The sequence below is a fragment of the Trachypithecus francoisi genome, unplaced genomic scaffold, assembly GCF_009764315.1.
Source record: "Trachypithecus francoisi isolate TF-2019V2 unplaced genomic scaffold, Tfra_2.0 Lachesis_group4, whole genome shotgun sequence".
Classification (NCBI taxonomy): Eukaryota; Metazoa; Chordata; class Mammalia; order Primates; family Cercopithecidae; genus Trachypithecus; species Trachypithecus francoisi.
Window position 1 is genome coordinate 56362128 of NW_022681469.1, and position 25218 is coordinate 56387345.

The following is a 25218-nucleotide window of genomic DNA, read 5'->3' on the forward strand; positions in this document are numbered from 1 at the left end:
TTTATTTTGCAACTTATTTATGAATATTGAACTTCAATAAAAATATTCATTATTGTGCTTTAGTCTTGGCATTGGGGGAAGGGGTAATTGTGGTAGAAGATAGGATTTGGTGGTGGTTACACAGGAGATAATTTTAAAAAGATCTGTTGAGGATTCTAATATAACCTTTATTTTTAAAATACCTCACTGTAGACCAGAAGCCTAACAGACATTTTACCAAAATTTCAAACTAATTTGTAAAATGAAAGTAATCACTTTTCTGTATGAAGCCAATTCTGGGTTTTCTAAATTAGATCATATGTACACACATTTTTTTTTTTTTTTGTCTTTTTTACTACTCTTTCACCTCTGGCTGAACATTTTTCTTTCTGCTTTATTGTATTACTTTACTGCTCATTAAAATCACTAATTCTTCCTGATTAATTTGAAATCAAATTGCAATGCAAAACATATACATCCAATGTTTCTCCTACTTTAAAAAAGATTTGGCCAAAGCTTTTATTATTCAACATGGTGGTGGGAAACTATCATAATGCATGTGGTCATAAGCCTAAGTGAGCTACTTTGATGTGGGACAGAAGAGGATAATAGGAGCATAGGTAATGGAGCCGACAAACTTGGACCAGAAACCCAGCTTTGCCACTACAAGTAAGTAAGAAAGTTTATGAATCCATTAGATGAAGATCCATTTGATAATCTTCCTCAATGGACAGATGGGAGGATACAAGGAGAATTTCTATGTAGAGCACCCAGCCAGCATATGCCTAGGATATAAGCCATCTAAGCAAGCACTTTGTTTGCTGTGAAACCCTTAAATGGGAGTAGGTCAAAAAAACAGTCAAAATACATTCTAACAAACAAGATTTTCTGTCTAATAACATTAGAGATCACCTTTTATTAAAAGAAGAGATATGGAAACATACAATTTTGAAGCCATTTATTTGTTTATGAAGTGGTTATTAACAAGTTTATGTAAGGTTAGGATTCCAATCTAAAGTTTTCACCTGAAAGCCTTCAGGGTTCAGTTGTATGTCATGTAACGAGGAGTAGCACTGAATTTGGCATAAGACTTAATGACCTTATTTACAGCTTCCAAGAAATCCTTCTCGGTAGCGATTTTTCGCCGTGCTCTGATGGCAAACATACCAGCTTCTGTGCAGACGCTTCTAATCTCAGCACCTTTCAAACAAAAAGAAAATAAACAGGCTTAATTAAAGCAGCCTGAGCAGACAGACCAGCAAATATAAGCAAGAACTTTCTACTTACCAGTGCTATTTGGACACAGTCGTGCTAACAATTCAAATCTGATATCTCTTTCAACACTCATCGAACGAGCGTGAATCTTAAATATGTGGGTCCGACCCTAAAAAATGAGAGAATTGACAAATATGAAAATGCAAAAAACATCACAGGAAGAAAAAACTTCAAAAATCCCTTTCCTAAAATGAAATGATTTTCTTACCTCTAGATCGGGCAGGCTAAATTCAATTTTTCTATCCAATCTCCCTGGCCTCATCAATGCTGGATCCAAAGTATCAGGTCTGTTAGTGGCCATCAGCACTTTAATATTGCCTCGAGGATCAAAACCATCAAGCTGATTGATCAGTTCCAACATTGTTCTCTGCACTTCATTGTCACCTCCAGCACCATCATCAAACCGAGCCCCTGAGAAGACGAAAGATAAGCTCTTCAAGTCCACTCAGAGTAGCACTATGCATGACTTGAAAGTACCATAAATCTCAGCTCAAATCATGCCCTCCGGAATAAGTGCACATCCCACTTTGAAGCAAATCCTGTAAGAACAGCCTGCTTTATACAAAACTAATCAGAAAGTGAACCTTTGCTTTCAAAAGTATTCATCACAGATTTACTTAACATTTTTTAAACTGCATATGGGGCAATTTTATATTTTCAAAGTCTACCACATTTATTACTTAATTTGAACCTCTCAAAACCTCATGAAGTACACAAGGCAAGAATTATTCCCTTTAGAAGATAAGAAAACTGAGGCTAAGAGATTAGTCAAAATAACTTGTCCTCAGGAGTTCGAGACCAGCCTGGCCAACATGGTGAAACTACATCTCTACTAAAAATACAAAAATTAGCCAGGCATGGTGGCAGGTATCTGTAATCCCAGCTACTCGGGAGGCTGAGACATGAGAATGGCTTGAACGAGGAGGTAGAGGTTGCCGTGAACCAAGGTTGCGCCACTGAACTCCAACGAGTGAGACTGTGTCTTTTAAAAAAAAAAAAAAAAAAAGTCTACATTTCATGGCTAATACTGTATTTCCTGTGCACTAAGAAAAACCACCACCAATTAAATTATGCCCCAGTGCTTTCTTATGACATTAGATGATACTTCTCAATTTAGGAGTTGTTTAAAGTGTGGAAACAGGTATTGTATGAATGAAATCAGATATAGGTTGAGCATCCCATATTTGCAAATATACAAAATCCAGAGTGCTTCAAAATTTGAAACTCTTGAGCCCCAACATGATATTCAAAGGCAATACTCATTGGAGCATTTTAGATTTCAGGTTTTCATATTTGGGATACTCAATCAGTATAATGCAAGTACTCCAAAAGCCAAAATACCTAAATTCCAAAACACTTCTATTCTCAAACATTTCAGCTAAGGGATATTCAACCCATTGCACAAAAATAAAGGCTCTGAAAAATGGCAATGGTATATAATGTTTCTTCTTGCCTTTATAGTTTAGCACTACTACTTATTAGATCTGTGGCGCCAATGTTTCAGAGCTCATAGAAGAGTTATTGTTAAAATTCTGTATAAGAATTAACATATCACTTTAGAGTTTTCATGAAACCGAATCCTAAAGCAGTTCTCTTAACGTATCATTCTCACCTCCAATAGCATCAATTTCATCAAAGAAGATAAGGCAGGCTTTTTTTGTTCTGGCCATTTCAAAGAGTTCACGAACCATTCGAGCCCCCTAACAAGAAAAATGATTTATTAATTCAAAATTGATTTTAAAATATTTTAAAGTAAATAAAAAGTTACACATCAAACTTTTCAATATGTATTTTTAACAGTATTCTCATTCATTATTACCTAAACTTTTTTTATTTTTTTGTTTTTTTTGAGATAGAGTCTTCTCTGTCGCCCAGGCTGGAGTGCAGTGGTGCGATCTCAGCTCACTGCATCCTCTGCCTGGGTTCAAGCGATTCTCCTACCTCAGCCTCCCGGGTAGCTGGAATTACAGGCATGTGCTACCAAGCCCAGATAATTTTTGTATTTTTAGTAGAAACAGGGTTTCAGCATCTTGGCCAGGCTGGTCTTGAACTCCTGACCTCATGATCTACCCGTCTCAGCCTCCCAAAGTGCTGAGATTACAAGCATAAGCCACCACGCCCAGCTGTTTTTATTTTATTTTATTGTTTATTTTTTGAGGCAGAGTTTCGCTCTTGTTGCCCAGGCTGATGTGCAATGGCACAATCTTGGCTCACTGCAACCTTCGCCTTCTGGGTTCAAGCGATTCTCGTGCCTCAGCCTCCTGAGAAGCTGGGATTACAGGCATGCGCCACCACACCCAGCTTTTTCTATTTTTAGTGGAGAGGGGGTTTCTCCATGTTGGTCAGGCTGGTTTTGAAATCCTGACCTGAGGTGATCTGCCCACCTCTGCCTCCCAAAGTGCTGGGATTACAGGCATAAGCCACTGCGCCCAGCCTACCTAAACTTTTTTTTAAAAGACTGAAGTTTGCTCCCCAGCCCACCAAATTAATCACGCTAGCCTTAAAATATTAAGTCATTTGCATGATTCTGTATCGATTACATAGCAATAGGTTTCGGATCTGACGAGGTCAAATTAATAGTTAAATAAAGGAACCATTCTAATCAGTAAAACTTGAGTAAATAAAGCATCTGATCTATCACTTGGAATTCCTGATCATTGAATTTGACTTTAAGTTTTAATTAGGGAATAAAAGGATACCTCAACTCATGCAGCTCCATATCTAATTCTTATTGTAAATATACAAATCATCAACAGGTTTCAGATACAATACGTATAGCCCTGACTTATTCTCTAAATATATATATGTATATGGATGTCTACAAACATACAGACAACCTATGCTCTCACTTTCTCATTAGGACTGAAAACACTGCCCCTGAAGTAAAAGTATACTTTTGAATTCACTTACCAGGCATTTCCATAGAAAAGCCACATCTGTAGAAAATGTCATCCTTCTGAGAAGGGGGCATACTGGTTAAAATTTGAAGTGGTTGCCTATTTCCAAATGATCACAAAGGCAGCTTCTAAACTACTAATTACAATCAAGAAGTTTCAGGTCTCAGGCTGGGTGTGGTGGCTCATGCCTATACTCCCAACACTCTGGGAGGCCAATGCAGATGGATCGCTTGAGCCCTGGGCCGCATGGCAAAACCCCACTCTACAAAAAATAGAAAAATTGGCTGGGCGTGGTGTCATGTAGCCATGGTCTCAGCTACCTGAGAGGCTGAGATGGGAGGATCACCTAAGCCCAGAGAGGTAGAGGCTGCAGTGAGCTGAGATCACAACACTGCACTCCAGCCTGAGCAACACAATGAGACTGTCTCAAAAAAAGAAAACAGAAATTTCAGGTCTGGATCCCTCAATGCAGAAGTGCCATTTTTAATTTCATTCATACTGTAAAATCTTTCACAGGGCTATATATTCTTTGACTATGATAAATTTACTTTACCTCACCAACGTATTTCTGTACAAGCTCAGATCCAATAACTCGAATGAAGCACGCATCAGTCCGATTAGCAACTGCCCGCGCACAGAGTGTCTTGCCTGTACCGGGTGGACCAAAGAGCAACACGCCCTTGGGAGGCTCAATGCCAAGGTTTACAAACCTCTCTGGCTGTGAAAGAGACACAATTTTCACATTTCCCACTTCTGTATAACAAAAATCAGACTACTTCTACATCAACAAAGTGCTTTTATGTTTAGTGTTTTATCCTGAAAACCATACTTTAATATTTAAATCAAAATTATTAAGTCCACAATCTACATACTTGGACTAAGTAAGAAATTTTACTTATTCTAAGACGTAAGTTCTAAACTGGACTCATATCAATACATAAGACTGAATGGCTTTTAAAAAGCACTTCTATTATCCAATCTTAAAATATTTTCCTAATTTTAAAAAATTGTGTTTAAGGAACACAATTATCTGGTATTCAATATCCTAGTTTTCCATTATCCTCCCAAGTTTAACCTGCTTCAACTTAAGCCCCTTTCTTCTCGATGTCTTTTGAAGAACCAGTTTCTTCTAGAATAGCCTGTAACATATTTAACATATTGCTAAAGGTTACACTGAGCCTCCTCTGTCACTGTAAACAGCAGATCTTTCTTTTTTTTTTTTTTTTTTTTTTTTGAGACGGAGTCTCGCTCTGTCACCCAGGCTGGAGTGCAGTGGCCGGATCTCAGCTCACTGCAAGCTCCGCCTCCCGGGTTTACGCCATTCTCCTGCCTCAGCCTCCCGAGTAGCTGGGACTACAGGCGCCCACCACCTCGCCCGGCTAGTTTTTTGTATTTTTTAGTAGACATGGGGTTTCACCGTGTTAGCCAGGATGGTCTTGATCTCCTGACCTCGTGATCCGCCCGTCTCGGCCTCCCAAAGTGCTGGGATTACAGGCTTGAGCCACCGCGCCCGGCCAGATCTTTCTTTTTTAAATATACTTGACCATTCAATCCTTTTTGCTTGCTCTCCCCTAGAACTTACCAACTCTCCACACCTCCTCTCTCCACCCTCTCAAAAAAATTCTCATTAGGGAAAATATAAAAGCCATCTAATATACAAGCAATTTTAGTGCTCAATACACAAAAATTTATACAAAGAAATTTAAATACAACACTCAGCTACTTACATGAAGTAATGGGGTTTCAACTACTTCTCGCAATTTCTCAATCTGTTCTTTACAGCCACCAACATCACTGTATGTGACATCAGGTTTCTCTTCCACCTAAGAGAGGGACAGAAATGTACAATATACAGTCACAGGCCTTTTGGATACTGTCCAAATTCAGTAGAATAGACCTAATACCTTAAAAGAAAAATCAAACTCACAAGTGAGAATCTTAATAAAAATTGAATACATTGCCCAGTGCCCTGGTACTACTTGCTGTATTACTTATTATGATACTAATGAATGAAAGACAAACTAGTAAAATAAAGACAGGTGAGACTCTGTCTCAAAAAAAAAAAACAAAAATACTGCCAGGCTCAGTGGCTCACGCCTGGAATCCCAACACTTTGGGAGGCTGAGGCAGGCTGAACACTTGAGGTCATGAGTTCGAAACCAGTCTGGCCAACGTGGTGAAACACCATCTCTACTAAAAAGACAAAAATTAGCCAGGCATGGTGGTGGGCGCCTGTAATCCCAGCTACTCGGGAGGCTGAGGCAGGAGAATCGCTTCAACCCGGGAGGCAGAGGGTGCAGTGGGCCAAGATCGCACGACTGTACTCCAGCCTAGATGACAAGAGTGAAACTCCGTCTCAAAAAACAACAACAACCAAAAAAAGACATAGCCTTCCTTTTCCCTCCCATAGTTCCTTACCTGCATCATGGTAACTGTTGGGTCAATCTTAGGAGGCAATGGAATGTGAATTTGATATTTATTTCTGTCCACACTAAGGAAGTAAAAAAGACAGTCACTAATACATTCTTTAAGCTTTCAAAGTGCTTTTATGTTTAGTCTTTTATCCCCAAAACCATACTTTAAGAAAACAAGAGAGAGACAGAATCCCTAAGGTTATATAAAGAGAAATAAAGAGAGCATGAAACCTGAGGATACTAAATTATATGTCTAATGTGGCAAACAAGAATTACAGAGAAATACAAAAATAGCCTGTGGAGTGCGCACATAGGTAGAGTTAAAAGTAAGGTAAAGAATGCTTTGGCTTAGCCAGGCGTGGTGGGATGCACCTGTAGTCCCAGCTACTGGGTAGGCTGAGGCTGAAGCATCACTTGAGCCCAGGAGGTCAAGGCTAAAAAAGAACACTTTGTCCTAACAGCAACCAAACCCTTGAGGAGGGAGGGGAGACTTTTTTTTTTAATTTACTGAGTGAATTGTTACGTATTCTATAGACATTAACACACTTGGCATCATAACTATCCTAAAGCAAGTAGTCCCCCAACCTATACCATGTTACCGTAAATAGACTGATAACCTCAACTCTGAAATTTGAAGCCATTCATAATAAACAACAGTGGGAGTAGGGGAGTCAGGGAAGCTGATGGGATGTTAGAAAGCAGATGCAGAAGAAAGAATTTTCAACTATAGTACATTACTAGATCATCCCTTGGTATTCCAGGGAACGCAGTTCATTTATTCACTACAAAGCCAAGGATGTGAATGTGAGGCAGCATCCTTAGTGAAAGAAAAGTATTTATTGTAAATAGAAATCTTACCCCACTCTCATCCCTTCTTCAATGTCAGTAGGTGCCACTTGATCACTAAGGTCCACCACAAACTTGGCAAACTGCTTTACGTTGATAATGTATTTTGGGTCCTCCGAATCAGCATTGATTATCTTTGTACACCTAACACAGCAAAAAGCTTGATTAGAATAAGGAACCTAAGCCACTAGTAATGAATTCAACCAACTAGATTCTATCCTGAGTGTGCAATATATAGGTATAAACTAGAACTACAGAAACTGGGACATTGTTAAAGATCCTTTTCTATACTCAACTCCAAAGGTCCATTCGACTTTAGCCAAGCCATAAATTTTCAAATACATTCTCCTGGAAAATTAAACCCAAATATCTCATCATTAAGAAGTTATCTGGTTTCTTGATTTCCATAATTTATATTCCTTTATTATTAGTGATGCTCCTGTATATCTTAAGTTGCTCTCGTTTTTATTTTCCCTACAAAAAGATGGTCTTGTCTTACACCAAATTCAGTAATGAATGGGTTTTCATTCTTTTCCTGAGTTTATACTTTAAATCCGTTTTTCTTTTTATTTTCTTTCCCTCTCTCTTTTTTTTTTTGAGAAGGAGTTTCACTCCAGTTGCCCAGGCTGGAGCGCAATGGCACGATCTTGGCTCACTGCAACCTCCGCCTCCTGGATTCAAGCAATTCTCCTGCCTCAGCCTCCTGAGTAGCTGGGATTACAGGCAACTGCCACCATGCCTGGCTAATTTTTTTTTTAATTTTTAGTACAGACGGGGTTTCACCATGTTAGCCAGGATGGTCTTGATCTCCTGACCTCGTGATCCGCCCGCCTCGGCCTCCCAAAGTGCTTTTTTGAGACAGAGTTTCACTCTTGTTGCCCAGGCTGGAGCGCGATGGCATGATCTTGGCTCACTGCAACCTGTGCCTCCTTAGTTCAAGCAATTCTCCTGCCTCAGCCTCCCAAGTAGCTGGGATTACAGGCATGCGCCACCATGCCTGGCTAATTTTGTAATTTTTCTTTTTAGTAGAGATGGGGTTCCTCTCAAACTCCCAAGGTCAGGCTGGTCTCAAACTCCCAACCTCAGGTGATCTGCCCGCCTCAGCCTCCCAAAGTGCTGGGATTACAGGCGTGAGCCACTGTACCCAGCCTTTAAATCCATTTTTATTGTTTTTGCTACATTTTTTCTTTTTTTAACTGAAGCAGTAGAAGCTATTTTTTTTTTTTGAGACAGAGTCTTGCTCTGTAGCCTAGGCTGGAGTGCAGTGGCATGATCTCGGCTCACTGCACCCTCAGCCTCCCAGGTTCAAGCAGTTCTCCTGCCTCAGCCTCCCAAGTAGCTGGGATTACAGGAATGCACCAGCACGCCCGGCTAATTGTTTTGTATTTTTAGTAGATATGGGGTTTCACCATGTTGGCCAGGCTGGTTTCAAATTCCTGACCTCAAGTGATCCACCTGCCTCGACCTCCCAAAGTACTGGGATTACAAGCATGAGCCACTGCACCCAGCCAGTAGAAGCTATTGTAAACTTAATTATATTCATTTCCATATGGCCTGGTAAAAATGAATTTATAATGCCACGTACATCACAGTATAAAAGTCAACTGCCTTTCCCCTTCTATAGTATCTATCTACTAAAGAAAAACAAAAACAAAAAAACAGAAATAACATTAGAAAGCTGCTACATAAGCAAGAATTACAGAGAAATACAAAAATAGCCTGTGGAGTGCACACATAGGTAGAGTTAAAAGTAAGGTAAAGAATGCTTTGGCTTAGCTAGGTGTGGTAGGATGCACCTGTAGTCCCAGTTACTGGGGAGGCTGAGGCTGGAGCATCACTTGAGCCCAGGAGGTCAAGGCTAAAAAAGAATGCTTCGTCCTGACAGCCTAACTGTGTGAAGGACTCTGTTTTCTGTTACCAACCACGTTTGCTAGGGAAGAAGAATTATGCCTATTCTCTACCAAAAAAAAAAGAGGCTGACCAAAAATCCTGAAAGGAATAACAAGAACAACAAACAGCAATAATACCAAACCCTGGGGAGAGGAAGAATCTGATTTCCAGAGGTGACACATTACATTATTTTAAATGTCTAGTTATCACCAAAAAGTTATGAGATGCAAAACATTATGAGATGCATTTTCCCTTATGTATGACATTATGGCTCATACATAAGGGGGAAAAAAGCAGTCAATAGAAATCGTCCCTTAGGAAGCCTCGATGTTGGTGTTTAAATTAAACAAAACTTTTTTTTTTTTTTTTTTTTTGAGACGGAGTCTCACTGTTGCCCAGGCTGCAGGGCAGTGGTGCGATCTTGTCTCACTGCAACTTCCGCCTCCCAGGTTCAAGCAATTATCCCGTGTCAGCCTCCTAAGTGTCTGGGATTACAGGTGCCTGCCACCACGCCCAGCTAATATTTTTATATTTTTAGTAGAGACAGGGTTCACCATGTTGGCCAGGCTGGTCTCGAACTACTGACCTCAAGTGATCCACCTGCCTCAGTCTCCCAAAGTGCTGGGATTACAGGCATGAGCCACTGTGCCCAAACAAAAACCTTAAATCAGTACAAGAAATATTTTCAAAGAGCTAAAGGAAACCATACTTAAAGACTTAATAAGAATGATGAGAAGAATGTCTCACCAAATAGTGAATACAGATAAAGAAATTAGACTGGAATATTATTTGGCCATAAAAAAAAAGTTCCAGCCATTTTTGAATATGGATGAACCTTGAAATATGCTAAGTGAAGGAAGCCATATACTATATGATTCCATTTAGATGATATGTCCAGGATAGTCAAATTCATAGACACAGAAAGTAGATTAATGGTCGCCAGGGGCTGGGAAGAGAGGGGAATGAAGACTGCTAATGGGTATCAGGTTTGTTTTTGGGGTAACAAAAATATTCTATTCTGGAATTAGTGATCATCAGTGCACAATTTTCTAGATATCCTAAAAATCACTAAATTGTACACTTTAAAAGAGTGAACCTCATGGTATGTGAATTTTATATCAATAAGATTGTTATTTAAAAATTCATAAGCTGGCCGGGCAAGGTGGCTCACACCTGTAATCCCAGCACTTTGGGAGGTTGAGGTGGGCAGATGGCTTGAGCCTAGGAGTTCAAGACCAGCCGAGGCAACATGGCAAGACCCTGTCTCTACTAAAAATAAAAATTAAAAAAAGCCAGGCATGGGGTGGTGTGCACCTGTGGTCCCAGCCACTTAGGAGGCTGAGGTGGGAGCCCAGGAAGCAGAGGGTGCAGCGAGCTGAGATCATGTTACTGCACTCCAGCCTTGGTAACAAAGTGAGACCTTTTCTTAAAAGAAAAAAAAAAATTCACAAGCTAAAAATTACACATACACAAATTTTATCAAGAGTTTTAAGCAAAGAGTATGAGACTAAAATCAATAGAAACTTTTTCAAAATAATCTTTGCTTTCTTTTTTTTTTTTGAGACAGAGTCTCGCACTATTGCCGAGACTGGAATGCAATGGCCAGATCTCAGCTCACTGCAAGCTCCGCCTCCCAGGTTTATGCCATTCTCCTGCCTCAGCCTCCCGAACAGCTGGGACTACGGGCGCCCGCCACCTCGCCCGGCTAGTTTTTTGTATTTTTTAGTAGAGACGGGGTTTCACTGTGTTAGCCAGGATGGTCTCGATCTCCTGACCTAGTGATCCGCCCGCCTTGGCCTCCCAAAGTGCTGGGATTACAGGCTTGAGCCACTGCACCCGGCCAATCTTTGCTTTCTTTAAGGCCTGGGATCTTGTAGGAGTGTGGGGCTCTTTAGCTAGTCTGTCTGTTATGAAAAATCTATATGAAAAGTTTCCCTCTAACTGCTTTACAGAAAAAAAAAAATTCCCCTCATACGAACTAGAGAAACGTACCTAAATTTTTTATTTTCCCATAGAGAGACGAGAACATATTACAACCATGATATAAGAGCAGAACATTCAACACACACACAAAAATGAAAGAATAAAGATGAGATCCTTGAAATCAAAAACCTGAGTTTTTTTACCTAAGAAATTAAAAACCTGAGTTTTTTACCTGAGAAATTAAAAACCTACGAGAAGAAAAATGGGAGGAAAAAAAACATCAACAGAAGAATTCAAAGATAAAGAAAAGCTCATAGAAAGTAAAGTAAAAAGGCAAAACCAAGGAAACAGGAAAGAAAGAGTAGCATATTAAAGGAGCAATCCTGGAGGCCCCATATCCAAATAAGAGAATTCAGGAATAAAGGTCCAAGGAAATGGAAGGAAAGAAATTAACAAATAGTTCCAAGAAGATTTGCCTTACTAAAGGATAAGAGAGCCCAGCACAATGGATGAAAACAGACCAACACCAAGGCACATCACCATGAAATTTCAAAAAGAGAACAAGAGAAGACTAAAATTTTCAGAGAAAAAATAGGCCACATATACAGGACTGAGGATCAGAATGGCTTCAGAGTGACACTGGGAGGCAAAGGACAACAGAACGACACCTTCAAAATTTTGAAGAGAAAAGAACCTTATACTCGGCTAAGATACTTTCAGACATATGCAGTCTCAAAATATGACCTCCCAACTGACCCTTTTCCCGGAAGCTACCAGAGGATGTATTAGACCTAAATAAAGGTATAAGGAAACCAAGGAAGAACGACTAACGGTACACAAGCAACAGGAGAGAGGCAAAGGGAAATCTCCACGGTAGAGAAGTCAGACAACGACTGTCATTAAATAGGCATAAAGGACAACTGGTCCAAACCAAAGCAGGTCAGGAAGTGCTGGGAAAAACTTAAGGAAAATGAAACGGAGAGAACACCAGATGCAACTGAGGTATAATGAGAGAAAACTAACAGATCTAATGCATCTAAAGAGCATCTTAGACAATCAAGAGAAAGTGGGAGGTTGAGTTCATAACATATGCACAGAAAACCAGGCAAATGAAGAAACAAAACATTAAAACAACAACAACCAAAATAAGTGGTACAAGAAAGGAAAAGCAATCACAGCTTACCACTTGGCTCTTTGTGAATAGTATTTACATAGCCATAATCATATAAACACTGAATACTGATCTAACCAAAATTATAACAGAATTACACCGGAAGGATGTTGGGATAGGAAGGGTGTGCCTTCAACACGAAGGCAGAGGAAACAAAACAAAATCCTCATCTTCCATGGTGGGAAGCCAAAAGATAATACCTAAAACTAAAAAATCAAGAAGTAGGAATCTACAATACACAAGATATAGCAATATCCATTAGAACCATGAAGGCGAAAACCAAAATAATCAGCTAAAAAAGGTGAAAATGAGTGTCTGCAGGGAAGAGAAATTGGGAAATACAGTTGTTATTATTTAACTATTTAACTCTGTTCTTTTTTTTTTTTTTTTGAGACGGAGTCTCACTCTGTCGCCCAGGCTAAAGTGCAGTGGCACAATCTCGGCTCACTGCAACCTCCGCCTCCTAGGTTCAAGCAATTCTCCTCCCTCAGTCTCTCCAGTAGCTGGGATTACAAGCGCCCACCACACCCAGTTAATTTTTGTATTTTTAGTAGAGACAGGGTCTCACCATGTTGGCCAGGCCAGTCTCAAACTCCTGACCTCAAGTCATCTGCCTGCCTGGGCCTCCCAAAGTGCTGGGATTACAGGCATGAGCTGCAGTGCCCAGCCTGAACTATTTAACCCTTCAAAAACCATAATAAAACTAAAAAAATGAATAAATAAATAAATAAAAGGGAGAAAAGATGGAAATTGGGAGGTAGGAAGGGTGAGTAGATGGGAAAGAAAAATAATCTTTAGCTTTTAGGAACTAAAAATAAAAACACAATTTTTAAAAGGATCATAAACAGAGAATATCTTTAAAGCCTTGAATTGGGCTAGGCTTTTCTAAGCAACATTAACACCCAAAAGGTATAATGGAAATATTGGTATATTTTATCTCCTAAAAATGTAAAACATTAGTACAACAAAAGGTACCAAGAAGTTAAAAGTGACTAGGGAAAAATACTTGTAGCATACTTAAGAAAAGATAATATGTACAATATATGAACTGTTTCTAAAATTAACAAGAAACTACCCAAGAACAAAACATGAGTAGTCAAAGAAATACAGAGGTTTAGTAAACACAAGAAGTAGCTATCACACTAGTAATCAGCACAGTACAAATTAAAATTATTTTCCCTCAAATGACAAAAGTGTAAAAACTGAAAACTGCGTATCTTACATTGATCAGACAAATGGACATTTGCCTCAAAGCCTCTCGGTAAAAGTATAAACTGGTCAAAGCAATTGTCACAGGATTTTAAAACTGTAATATCTTTGACCCCTAGAATTCCACTTGTAGTAAGCTAGCCTACAGAAATGTATGCACATACACTAAGAAACATTTAACATGAATGTTCACTACAGTGCTGTGTATAATAGAAATTGTTATAGCCTAACATCTACACATTATGCAATTTTTTAAAAACATGAGAAAATAAGTGTACCTATATTAAAGACATAGATTCCCAAAACATGTAGTTATGTCTAAAAAACAAAAAAAAATCAGGATATGTTTCTTGCATGCAAATACACATAGGAAGATACACAGAAAGAGGATTAGGAGGGCCAAACTATTTTAGTACTTATGTTTGAGGAAAGGGCAACAGGAAAGCAAGTAGGAGAAAGGAGTTTTTCACATCTTGCTCTACATCTTTTTGTATCATTTAAATCTTTTAAATGAATATGCCTTCACGTATTTTTGAATAATTGTTTAAGGCATAAAATTTTAACCCCAGTTTTGTAGAAAGCTTTATTTACTTGGAATTTGGAATAAAAATCCTTTATGAACTATTATATTATCCCCGAGACTCTAACATTAAGTGCTTAAAAATACAGACAAAGGTAAGTTGCCAGAGAGCACCCATGCATACCTGGCAACCTGTAAAGGCTGTTCACTCTGGAGTGTCTGCTTATCTGCAGCCAAATCCCAGAGTGCTGGTGGGGCCAGGCCAGTGTCAGATTCTTTAATACCTACATAGAGAAAGACGACAAAATTTACTAAAATGTAATGCATCACCCTAAAATAAGCTTTCTGAACCTCGGCCCTACTGACATTTTGCACTGAATCCTTCATTGCAAGGATCGTTGTGTGCATTACAGGCTGTTTAGTAGCATCCCTGGCTTCTCACCACTGGATGCCAGCAGCACCACCCTCTCTCAAAGTCATGACAATCAAGAATGTCTCGAGACATTGCCCAGTGTCCTCCGGGAGTGGGTGAGGGGTGTGGCAAAATCACCCCAGCTGAAAACTACTACCCTGCCCTAAAGTAATTGTCAAGCCAAAAATATAATGCCACATTTGATATTTTTGTGTAGGTCAAATGTAAAACTTCATCATTCAAGTTCCCCCAAAAAATGTTTCCAACTTCCAGGAAAGAGCCCAATTACTTCAAGCAAAACTATGCTGTGGATCTTATTTTTATCCAAAAAAGTTTTTCGACTGTTAACTGAAGGTTACTGAACTGGATTTTGACCAACAGAAACATTACTGGCTTAGAAGATGGTATTGTTTCTTATTTCTTAACTGCATAAGCATTAAACCTGGTTGTAAAAAGCAGTGAAAGATATGGTTAAATGAGATCAAATTTCTTAACAGAAAGGAAGAATAACGATTTTTTAAAATCTGTAATCATAAAGGGGTAAAATTTGTAGTTAAACTCTTTTGATATTATTATCATATTAAATTTAAAGGAAGGAAATGGGAATTTAAAAATACATACCAGTGAGCTCATTAATTTTCTTGAGAAGTTGCTGAATGTCATCTTCAACTTGCTTGATCTGCCTAGAGTAAGTGCTCTGACCCTAGGTGATGAAGGTCAGTTTAGTTAGAATATCAGGATATCAACAATTTATTAAACTACAGGCAAAAATTATTTTTAAGTTACAATTTCAATAGCTATCATTATCCCAAAGCTTGTGAAGTAGAGAGGTGTTCCTGAGCCAATATTTCTCCCTAAATACACAATCCACTATTATGCAAGATAACAAACGAAAATCATGGCCGGGCACAGTGGCTCACGCCTATAATCCCCGCACTTCGGGAGGCTGAGGCGGGTGGATAACCTGAGGTCAAGAATTCAAGACCAGCCTGGCCAACATGATGAAACCCCATCTCTACTAAAAATACTAAAAATTAGCCAGGCACAGTAGTGGGCGCTCGTAATCCCAGTTACTCAGGAGGCTGAGGCAGGAGAATCCCTTGAAGCCGGGAGGTGGACGTTGCAGTGAGCCAAGATCGCGCCACTGCACTCCAGCCTGGGTGACAAGAGCGAAACTCTGTCTCAAAAAAAAAAAAAAAAAAAAAACATTGTGTGAAATTATACAAAACTATTCACTGACTTCTATGCATTAAAACTTCATTTCCAACTAATTCAGTAATACTTGTTAAACATAGTAAACATGTGTAAATTATTTTAAGTGTCTTTCAATATAGCATCACATTTTAATCATGAATAGGATTAAAATAATACATAAACTGAGACATGCCAAATACTTACTCTGATCTATTCTATAAACTTCAGGTAGGTAACTTCATTTAGTGAAAATTACAATGAGCTGCCAAACATTCTCTTCTAAGTATTTTGTTTCTTTTTATTTTTTGTTTGTTTTTTTAATTTTTAGTTTCTTAACTTCTTCTAATTATTTTGGAAGGACAATACCAAAACAGTTTTTATTTCAACACAAAACATCTATAGTTTGTAGACACTGAAAGGACTTACATAAGTTTTTAGCAAGGCAATATCACCCTCATCCAGAGCTGAAAGAAGAGAGACAATACATGAGATTCAAAAAGAAACTATAATTAACATTTTTAAAAAAAGAAACTAGAGCTGATCAACTTTTCTGTTCGATTCAAATTGTTTTACTTGAGGGCCAAAACTCAAGCAAGATTATGATGATATAAATTCAATCAAATAGTTCCTGGACTTAAGTAATGTTTATCTAACTGGGAGGAAGACAGATTTTTAAAAGTACATAATATACATGATTACCTATTTTAAATAGTATATATGTAAAACACATCCATTAAGGATCTTGGTTAAATTATACCGTATTCATACAATGAAATACAACGCGGGCTGGGTGCAGTGGCTCACGCCTGTCATCCCAGTACTTTGGGAGGCCGAGCGGGCATATCACCTGAGGTCAGGAGTTTGACACCAGCCTGGCCAACCTGGCGAAACCCCAGCTCTACCAAAAATACAAAAATTGGCCTGGCATGGTGGCACATGCCTGTAGTCCCAGCTACTCGGGAGGCTGAAGCGGGAGAATTGCTTGAACCCAGGTGGCGGAGGTTGCAGTGAGCCCAAATCACATTACTGCACTCCAGCCTGGGTGACCAAGAGACACTCCGTCTCAAAAAGAAAAAGGAGATCCAATGCAGCAATTTAAAATGATAACAGAACACAGACATAGAAAGCAATCCAACAAATGCTATTCAGTGAATCACGTAGGTTTAAAAAAAAGCATATAATGTGCATATATTTTGTTTTTATATAAAAATCACTTAAAACACATGTGGAGAGTAACCTGAAATGGTGTTCTACGGTGGTTACCCGGGATTTCAAGTGATTTACAGTTAATCTTTTCTATTCACGAATTCTGCATTCCTGAATTTGCTTAGTTGCTCAAATTTATTTGTAATCCCCAAATCAATACTCATGTGCTTTCATAGTCATTTGCAAATAGGCAGAGTGGTAAAAAATTTAAGTTCACAACTAAGAACAAGTCACTCTAACTTCTTGTTTCAGCTTTCATATAAAGATGACCAGAAGATAGAGACGGTAGGGGAAATGTAATATAATCCAAGCAGTTCAGGCTCTGGGGCCAGGTGGACCGGGTTTGAATGCCAGCTCTGGCATCTGTTAGTGGGGTGACCTCAGCCAAGTCACTTAACACTTCTGAACTTTGTTTTCTCTTTTGCGAAACAAAGAAAAAAAGAATCTACCATGATGAGTTGTTTTTAGGATTTAAGATTATAATCGGCCGGTTGCTGTGGCTCACACTTGTAATCTCAGGCTGAGGCAGACAGATTGCTTGAGTCCAGGCGTTCAAGACCAGCCTGGGCCACATGGCAAAACCGTGTCTCTACAAAAAATACAAAAATTAGCTGGGCATGGTGGTGTGTACATGTAGTCCCAGCTACTGTGGGGGCTGAGGCAGGAGGATCGCTTGAGCCCAGGAAGTGACAGCTACAGCAAGCTGAGATCGTGCCACCGCACTTCTGCCTAGGTAACAAAGTGAGACCCTGTCTCAAAAAAAAAAAAAAAAAAGGATTATAATCTATGTGTGATGTATATATATATTTCTCCTAGGAGCAAGTGTTTAGTACTTCCTAATTCACGGTTCACAGCAACTGTATAGAACGTATCTATCATGAAAAACAAGAACCAATCATACGATCATACATATTTTAAGGAAAAAAACGGCAGGCCTTTTTTTTTATTTAAACTAGGTATGAGTAGAGGTAGGAAAAAGCATGCTTAGGTAATAGCAGCTAGACCAGGTAAGCTGAAACACTGTATGCACATTAGGCAGTAATAGGAAATTAAGTAGATGGAGGTTTGGGGCTCTAGTGAGGTGGACCATAAATTCCAGAATGAGGTAATCAGGGCCACTACAGTTGACATTATAGGAAATGTGCCTTAGAAAGAAATAGTTAGCCAAGATATGAAGAACAGATTGGAGTGAGGCCACTCAGAAGTCATAAGAACCTAAATAAAAATGGTAGCAATGAAAAGAGAAAGGAACAGTTGCATTAAAAAAAAACCCTCAAGAGGTAGAATCTACAGCACATGGCAACTGAGGAGAGAGGATCAAACATGATGCCCAGGCTTCGGACCTAGGTACTACACAATAGATGTCACAATAGAAAGTGGTTGGCAGGGAGATACGAAGTTCAGTTTTAATTTTCTTAAGTTTGTGGTACTGTTACCAGAGCAGAAAAGAGTTAACATAGCATGCATAATTGCTATCCTTTGAAAGGCCTGCTTATAATGTTGGTTCTTGGCTCGTCTGAGAACGATTTCAGAGGGTTCCTACCATTCCCAGAACTGAAAAAGGTGGTTCACTGTGCTTAAAATGTTTATACAAACTATAGGGTTTATACAGAACATTTATCTTACTTCAGGAAGTCTAGAATTTTGGTATGTGCTAAATAGAGATGCTTACATTACCACCCATAATAAAAACCCTTGGTGCCAAATCTCTAACAAGCTACCCTGGTTAGCAACATTTTACACAAATAGTCACTACCTGTTGCTGGGGGAATTAAGTGCATCCTGTGTGGCTCCACTGGAAGAGGACCCTTGGAAGCTTGTGCCTGGTTTCTCCTGGACTTGGCCCCATGTGTCTTTTCTCTTTTCTGATTTTGCTTTGTATCCTTTCACTAAAATACATCATAGCCATGAGGATGACCACATGCTGAGTCTTGTGAATGCTCTTAGCATATTACTGAGCCTGAGAGTAGGCGTGGAGACTATCCAACAGGCCAGCATATCCTGATGCGCATTCTAAAAGGCGGAGAGAAATCTGGCTCTAGAGGTCAGATGCTAGCTTGAGGTTAAAAAGATTGACTAAGGAAGCATATAGACTCCAAGACCAGAATGGAGGAAATTAACAGAAACAAAACTTTAGAGAAACTACGTGAGGACCCAATGAAGGAAAGAAAAGAAGCAGGAGGATAAACGGGAAGGTTCAGCAAGAGAAACCAAGATAGGCTCAAAGGCTCAACAATGTCAAAAACACAAGGATTGGGATTGAGAAATACTAAAGATCTGGGAATTAAGAAACTATTGATCAGTTTCAACAGATTTATAGAGATAGAAACTAAAGTGCAAGAAGTTTAAAAATAAAATAAGAGCCTGGCATGGTAGCTCACCCTTGAAATGCCAGTATTTTGGGTGGCCAAGGTGGGAGGATCACTTGAGCTCAGGAGTTTGAAACCAGCCTAGGCAACATAACAAGACCCTGTCTCTACAAAAAAAAAGAAAATTGTTTAAATTAGCATGGCATGGTGGTGCACACCTATTGTCCCAACTACTAGGGAGGCTGAGGCAGGAGAATGGTTTTAGCCTGGGAATTCCCAGCCTGCAGTGAACTATGATTGTGCCACTGCACTCCAGCCTGAGCAACAGTGCAAGACTGTCTCTAAAAATAAATAAATAAGTAGTAAAGAAATGTACTGTGGGCGAATAGTAATAGCTGCTATAAATTGAGATGACCACTGTATGAGACACCGTGATTAGAGATATATATTGATATTATCTAATTCTATATAAACCTGTGAAGTAAATACAATTATTTCTACATTACAGATAAGAACAACAGTTTCACAGAATTTATTAGACAAAACTCAAAGCCAAAATTCAAACCTAGGTCTTTCTAACTCCCAGGCCTGTTCTTTCTGCCACTTTTAGGCAGTGAAAGAAAAAAAAGAAAATGACTTGTAACTTCAGAGAGCAGGAAGATTTTCTCAACTATGTTTTTAAGATAAAATGGATATTAGCATGTTTACAAGAACAAAAGGGAAAAATTCCATAGGACAACAAATAGAAGAGGTAGTGACTGAAGAAACAAAAGTTCCAGAGGAGGAAGGCATAAGATCAAAAACAGAGATGGGAAGGTTGCACATTAACAAAAAGTGATACCACTTCCTCTAAGGCAGTATTAAAACAGAAAATGGAAAATGTCAGAGAAGTTAAGAGAACTCTTAAGTGGATTCTCAGTCTTCTCAGGAGAGAAAAAAGTCATCAGTCATGAAGAAAGAGACTGAACTGAGGACCTGAAAAACTTGTAAGTTTTGAAATAACCACTCAAAGTGAGTCAATAGGAGATTCACAAAAACTTAACTGCAATTAGGACCAAGTTGAGATCTGAAAGCTTAAATTGAAAGTAACTTAATCAGGCCAGGCGCGATGGCTCACGCCTATAATCCCAGCACTTTGGGAGGCCAAGGCGGGCGATCACCTATGGTCAGGAGTTCGAGACCAGCCTGGCCAACATGGTGAAACCCCATCCCTGCTAAAAATGCAAAAATTAGCTGGGCGTGGTGGGGGTGCCTGTAATCCCAGCTACTTGGGAGGCTGACGCAGGAGAATCACTTGAACCCGGGAGGCAGAGCTAAGATCACACCTCTGCACTCCAGTCTGGGGAACAAGAGCAAGACTCCATCTCAAAAAAAAAAAAAAAGGCGGGGGGATATGTATGAATAAACGCACAAGATCCTATATACATGTTAGTCAGAACTGTATCCAAGGAATAAATGCGTTAATATTTTTACAGAATAACAAACCCAGAGAAACACACAGATCACTGGGCACAGATCAAATGATAAATCTCTGTGTCTAACTTTTCCAATAAATACTGAGTATCTCTGACATTTTCAGTGTCCTAAAATATTTTTAAAAGAAACAGCAGAATGAGATGAATGTAGAAAGGAAATGCTTTCTTTTGGGGGAGGGTGTAAATGGAACAGGCTGCTAGGAAAAGATGAAGTTAAGAAAGGGAAAAGAAAGAAGAAACACAAGAAATACCAAAAGAACATTTACAACTAGCTTAAGGAACGAAAGGAGAAACAGCATAAAGATTAGATTACAAACGGGACTACTGGGAAGAAGTTATATCCAAAAAAATGGTGTGCATATCTCATGCACTGTAAGTTAAAGTATCAACTGGTAAAATCTCCATGGAGAGTAATTTGGCACTTACAAAATCTGAACTCCATTTCTAGAATTTATCCTACCATTTGCACTTGTGCACTTGGTAAAAGTTACATAAACAAGATTATTCATTTTTTTAAATGTTTATTTTATGTACAAAGAACTATCATGGTTTTTCATTGGGTAGATGCCTTGGATAATCCTTTGAAGGAAGATTATTTAGTCCAACTTAATGAAAGCAATATCCTTCGCATACTGAGGAAAACACTGGCGGCACATATTGAGGCACATCAGACCGTGCCGGTTTGAACAGACACGACAAGAGCTAGAACCCTGGCCGAATTTTCGCGGGTGGCTCCAGTACAGCTGCTGGTGACCCATCTTGCTCTCAGAGTGCAACGAGGTAAAAGGTATTCATTGTTTTATAACAGCAACAAATTGGAAAAATCTAAATGTTCATCAATAATAGTTAAATACATTATTGCATACCCATAAAACGGGATACTATGCAGATGCAGAGAAAGTGACTACATGATAGGAAATTATCTCTTATATTAAAATTGTTTAAAATCGAGATGTTGAAGTATGTACAGCATGCTACATTTCTGTAAAAAAAAAAAAAAAAGGATTATATAAGCGGACTTGCTCCTATATGTATAGAGTATGTCTCTAGAAAGATATGCAAAATGGCAACTTTAGTTGCCTCTGTGGAGAAGTTGGTGGCTGGGGCCAAGGATGCGAGACTTTTCAAATGTATCTTTTCTGCCTCTTGAATTGTGAACCCTGTGGATGTATTATCTGGTCAAATAATTTTTTTTAAGAAAATTATGTCTCAGAGTTATAGCTACACAGTGATAGCTCCCAGCTGTCACAGGGGGAAGGAGGAGAAGAGGAAAGAGGATCAGGTGACCCAGCACCGCCAAGCAGAACTTTTCAAGGCCTGTTAGGCCAACCAGAGTGCGTGACTTCTTCAAGACCCGACAGCTGAGAATGAATAAAAATGTCCATCAGCAGATGAACACAGAACTTGTAGGGATAAGGGAGACTGAGAAGGCAGGCAAGTTAATCCGGCCGGCGCAGACTAAATTACTAGGGGCACAAAAGGGCCAGAGCACAGAGCCAGGAGCGGGAATCCAGCTCCTCTCCTGTGCCAAGGCAGCTCCGCTCCAGTCCCGCCCCAGCTCCGAGCTCCTGCCCATGTCAACTGACCTCGGATGGGCTTGTCGTCCTTCTCATCTTCTTTGGTCTTCCGCTGATCGGCACCAAGGTAATCCGGCATTTTAACAGCTCCAAATGCCTCCTCTTCTTAATGATTACACAGCACCTTCCTTTCTTCCGGTGGTGTCTTCCCTTTCCCTTCCCCACCGGAAGTATATTGGGCTCAGGCGGGCCCCTTTACGCAGTGCTAGAGAGTCCGGAGAGAACGCTGGGGGAAACGCTATGGCATGCTGGTTTTTGGACTGATTATCTGTGAAAAGGAAACTACAGTGTTTGTAAAACGCGTGGCATATTAGACACAATAAGTAGTGGCCACATCTACAAACATAGTGAAGGTGATCTATTTCTGGTAAAGAGTGAATATCCAGAATATTTAAAGAACTCCTACCACCCAAGAAAACAACCTAGTTTTTTAAATGAGCAAATAACCTTAATAAACATTGCTCCAAAGAACATATACAAATGGACAACATCACTGTTAAGGAAAGGCAAATCAAAACCACAGTTGGATGCCACCACACACCCATTAAGATAGCTATTATTAAAAACAAGCAAAAACAAAACAGGAAATAAGTGTCGGAAAGGGTGACCCTTGGTTCCAGCAGACCCTTGCGTGTGCTGCTGGATAAAATGAAATCCTGGTGCACTGTTGATGTAAATGTAAAATGATAAAATGGTGCAACTGCTGTGGGAAACAGTATGATGATTCCTCGGGAAATTAAAAATAGAATTACCATGCCATCTGGCAATTCGACTTCCGGATATGTATCCAAAACAATTGAAAACAGGATCTCAAAGAGGTATTTGTGCATCCATGTTCATAAGCAGCATCAGTCACGACACCCATAAGGTGGAAGCAACCCAAGTGTCCATCTACGTATGAATGGACAAACAAAACGTGATGAGCGCGTGCGCACACACACACACAGGTATTATTCAGCCTTAAAAAGGAATGGAATTCTAGTATAAGCTACAGCACAGATGAACCTTGAGAACATTATGCTAAGAAAATAAGCCAGTCACAAAAAAGACAAATACTATGTGATTCCACAAATATGAGGTACCTAGAGGTGTCAGATTCCTAAAGACAAAGTAGAAGAATGGTTTCCAGTGGAGAGTTTTCTCCACTGGTATAGAGTTTCAGTTTGGTTTGTTTGTTTGTTTGTTTTTCGAGACGGAATTTTGCTCTTGTTGCCCAGGCTGGAGTGCAATGGCTAAATCTTGGCTCACCGCAACCTCCGCCTCCCGGGTTCAAGCAATTCTCCTGCCTCAGCCTCCCGAGTAGCTGGGATTACAGGCATGCGCCACCACGCTCAGCTAATTTTATATTTTTAGTAGAGACAGGGGTTCTCCATGTTGGTCAGGCTGGTCTCGAACTCCCAACTTCAGGTGATCCGCCCACCTCGGCCTCCCAAAGTGCTGGGATTACAGGCATGAGCCACCATGCCCGGCAGAGTTTCAGTTTTGTAAGATTAAATGGGTATAGAGTTTCAGTTTTGTAAGATAAAAATAGTTCTGTAGGGTAGTTGCACAATAATGTGGATGTACTTAACATTACTGTACACTTAAAAATGGTGAAGATCGTAAATTTCATGTTATGTGTATTTTAGAACAATTAAAAAAAAAAAAAAAACCCCCGGCCGGGCACGGTGGCTCACTCCTATAATCCCAGCACTCTGGGAGGCCGAAGCCGGCGGATCACGAGGTCAGCAGTTGGAGACCCGCCTGGCCAACATAGCTAAACCCCGTCTCTACTAAAAATACAAAAATTAGCTGGGCATGGTGGCATGCACCTGTAGTCCCAGCTACTCGGGAGGCTGAGGCAAGAGAATCGCTTGAACCTGGGAAGCGGAGATTGAAGGGAGCCGAGATCGCGCCACTGCACTCCAGCTTGGGAGACAGAGCAAGCCTCCATCTCAGAAAACAAAACAAAACAAAACACCCTATGATCTTAGAGTTAATGGTAAAACTGAATGGGAGGAAATGTGAGGAAAAACATATATTAATATGGCGAAAGTGGAGTCAGGTTACTTTCCACCTTGGAGCATGTTTTAACAGTGGTTGCATTAATAGGGATCAGGAAGAAGTTTGGGGGCAGAAGATTAGTTCAATTTTTTTTTTTTTTAAGACAGGGTCTCACTGTTATCTGAGATCACTGCACTGAGATCTCGGCTCAGTGCAACCTCCACCTCCCGGTCTCAGCGATCTTCCCACCTCAGCCTCCCTTAGTTCAATTTTTGAAATGTCAATTTTGAAGTGACAATTTTATAATGCAGCAGATACACAGGTCAATTAAATGTATTTAATTGGCCTGGAACGGTGACTCACGCCTCTAATCCCAGAGTTTTGGGACACTGAGGCAGGACGATCCCTTGAGGCCAGGAGTTCAAGACCACCTTAGGTAACATAGTGAGACCCTGTCTTTCTCTCTCTCTCTCTCTCTATATATATATATATATATTTAAAAACTTGTTTAATTGTGAAAATATAATGAAATTAGTAAATTAGAAGATAATTTATTCATAGTAAATTAATTTATAGTAAATTAGAAGATAAATTAGAAGATAGTAAATTATCTTCTAATTTACTAATTTCTGGTGGTCCTTGCTGAAGAATGGCACATGAAGTTTATTTTATTTTATTTTATTTTTTATTTATTTATTTTTTTTGAGACGGAGTCTCGCTCTGTCGCCTGGGCTGGAGTGCAGTGACCGGATCTCAGCTCACTGCAAGCTCCGCCTCCCGGGTTTACGCCATTCTCCTGCCTCAGCCTCCCGAGTAGCTGGGACTACAGGCGCCCGCCACCTCGCCCGGCTAGTTTTTTGTATATTTTAGTAGAGACGAGGTTTCACCGTGTTAGCCAGGATGGTCTCGATCTCCTGACCTCGTGATCCGCCCGTCTC

General features: G+C 39.7%; 2 protein-coding genes across 2 annotated transcripts; both read right to left on the reverse strand.

The window, feature by feature from the left end:
• Nucleotides 1-920: 920 nt before the first annotated feature.
• On the reverse strand, nucleotides 921-22574 carry PSMC2 (proteasome 26S subunit, ATPase 2). The gene is made up of 12 exons (XM_033193820.1): nucleotides 22307-22574; nucleotides 16157-16194; nucleotides 15158-15239; nucleotides 14309-14408; nucleotides 7424-7555; nucleotides 6570-6642; nucleotides 5879-5974; nucleotides 4705-4869; nucleotides 2867-2954; nucleotides 1463-1665; nucleotides 1267-1363; nucleotides 921-1179 (listed from the first exon to the last, which is right to left on the reverse strand). The coding sequence occupies exons 1-12, from the start codon at nucleotides 22374-22376 to the stop codon at nucleotides 1022-1024; spliced, it is 1302 nt and encodes a 433-aa protein (XP_033049711.1). The 5' UTR covers nucleotides 22377-22574; the 3' UTR covers nucleotides 921-1021.
• LOC117073225 (40S ribosomal protein S29-like) lies at nucleotides 21236-22290 on the reverse strand. Its single transcript, XM_033193821.1, has one exon. It carries the CDS (start codon nucleotides 21476-21478, stop codon nucleotides 21317-21319), a length of 162 nt encoding a protein of 53 aa, XP_033049712.1. The 5' UTR covers nucleotides 21479-22290; the 3' UTR covers nucleotides 21236-21316.
• Nucleotides 22575-25218: the final 2644 nt, after the last annotated feature.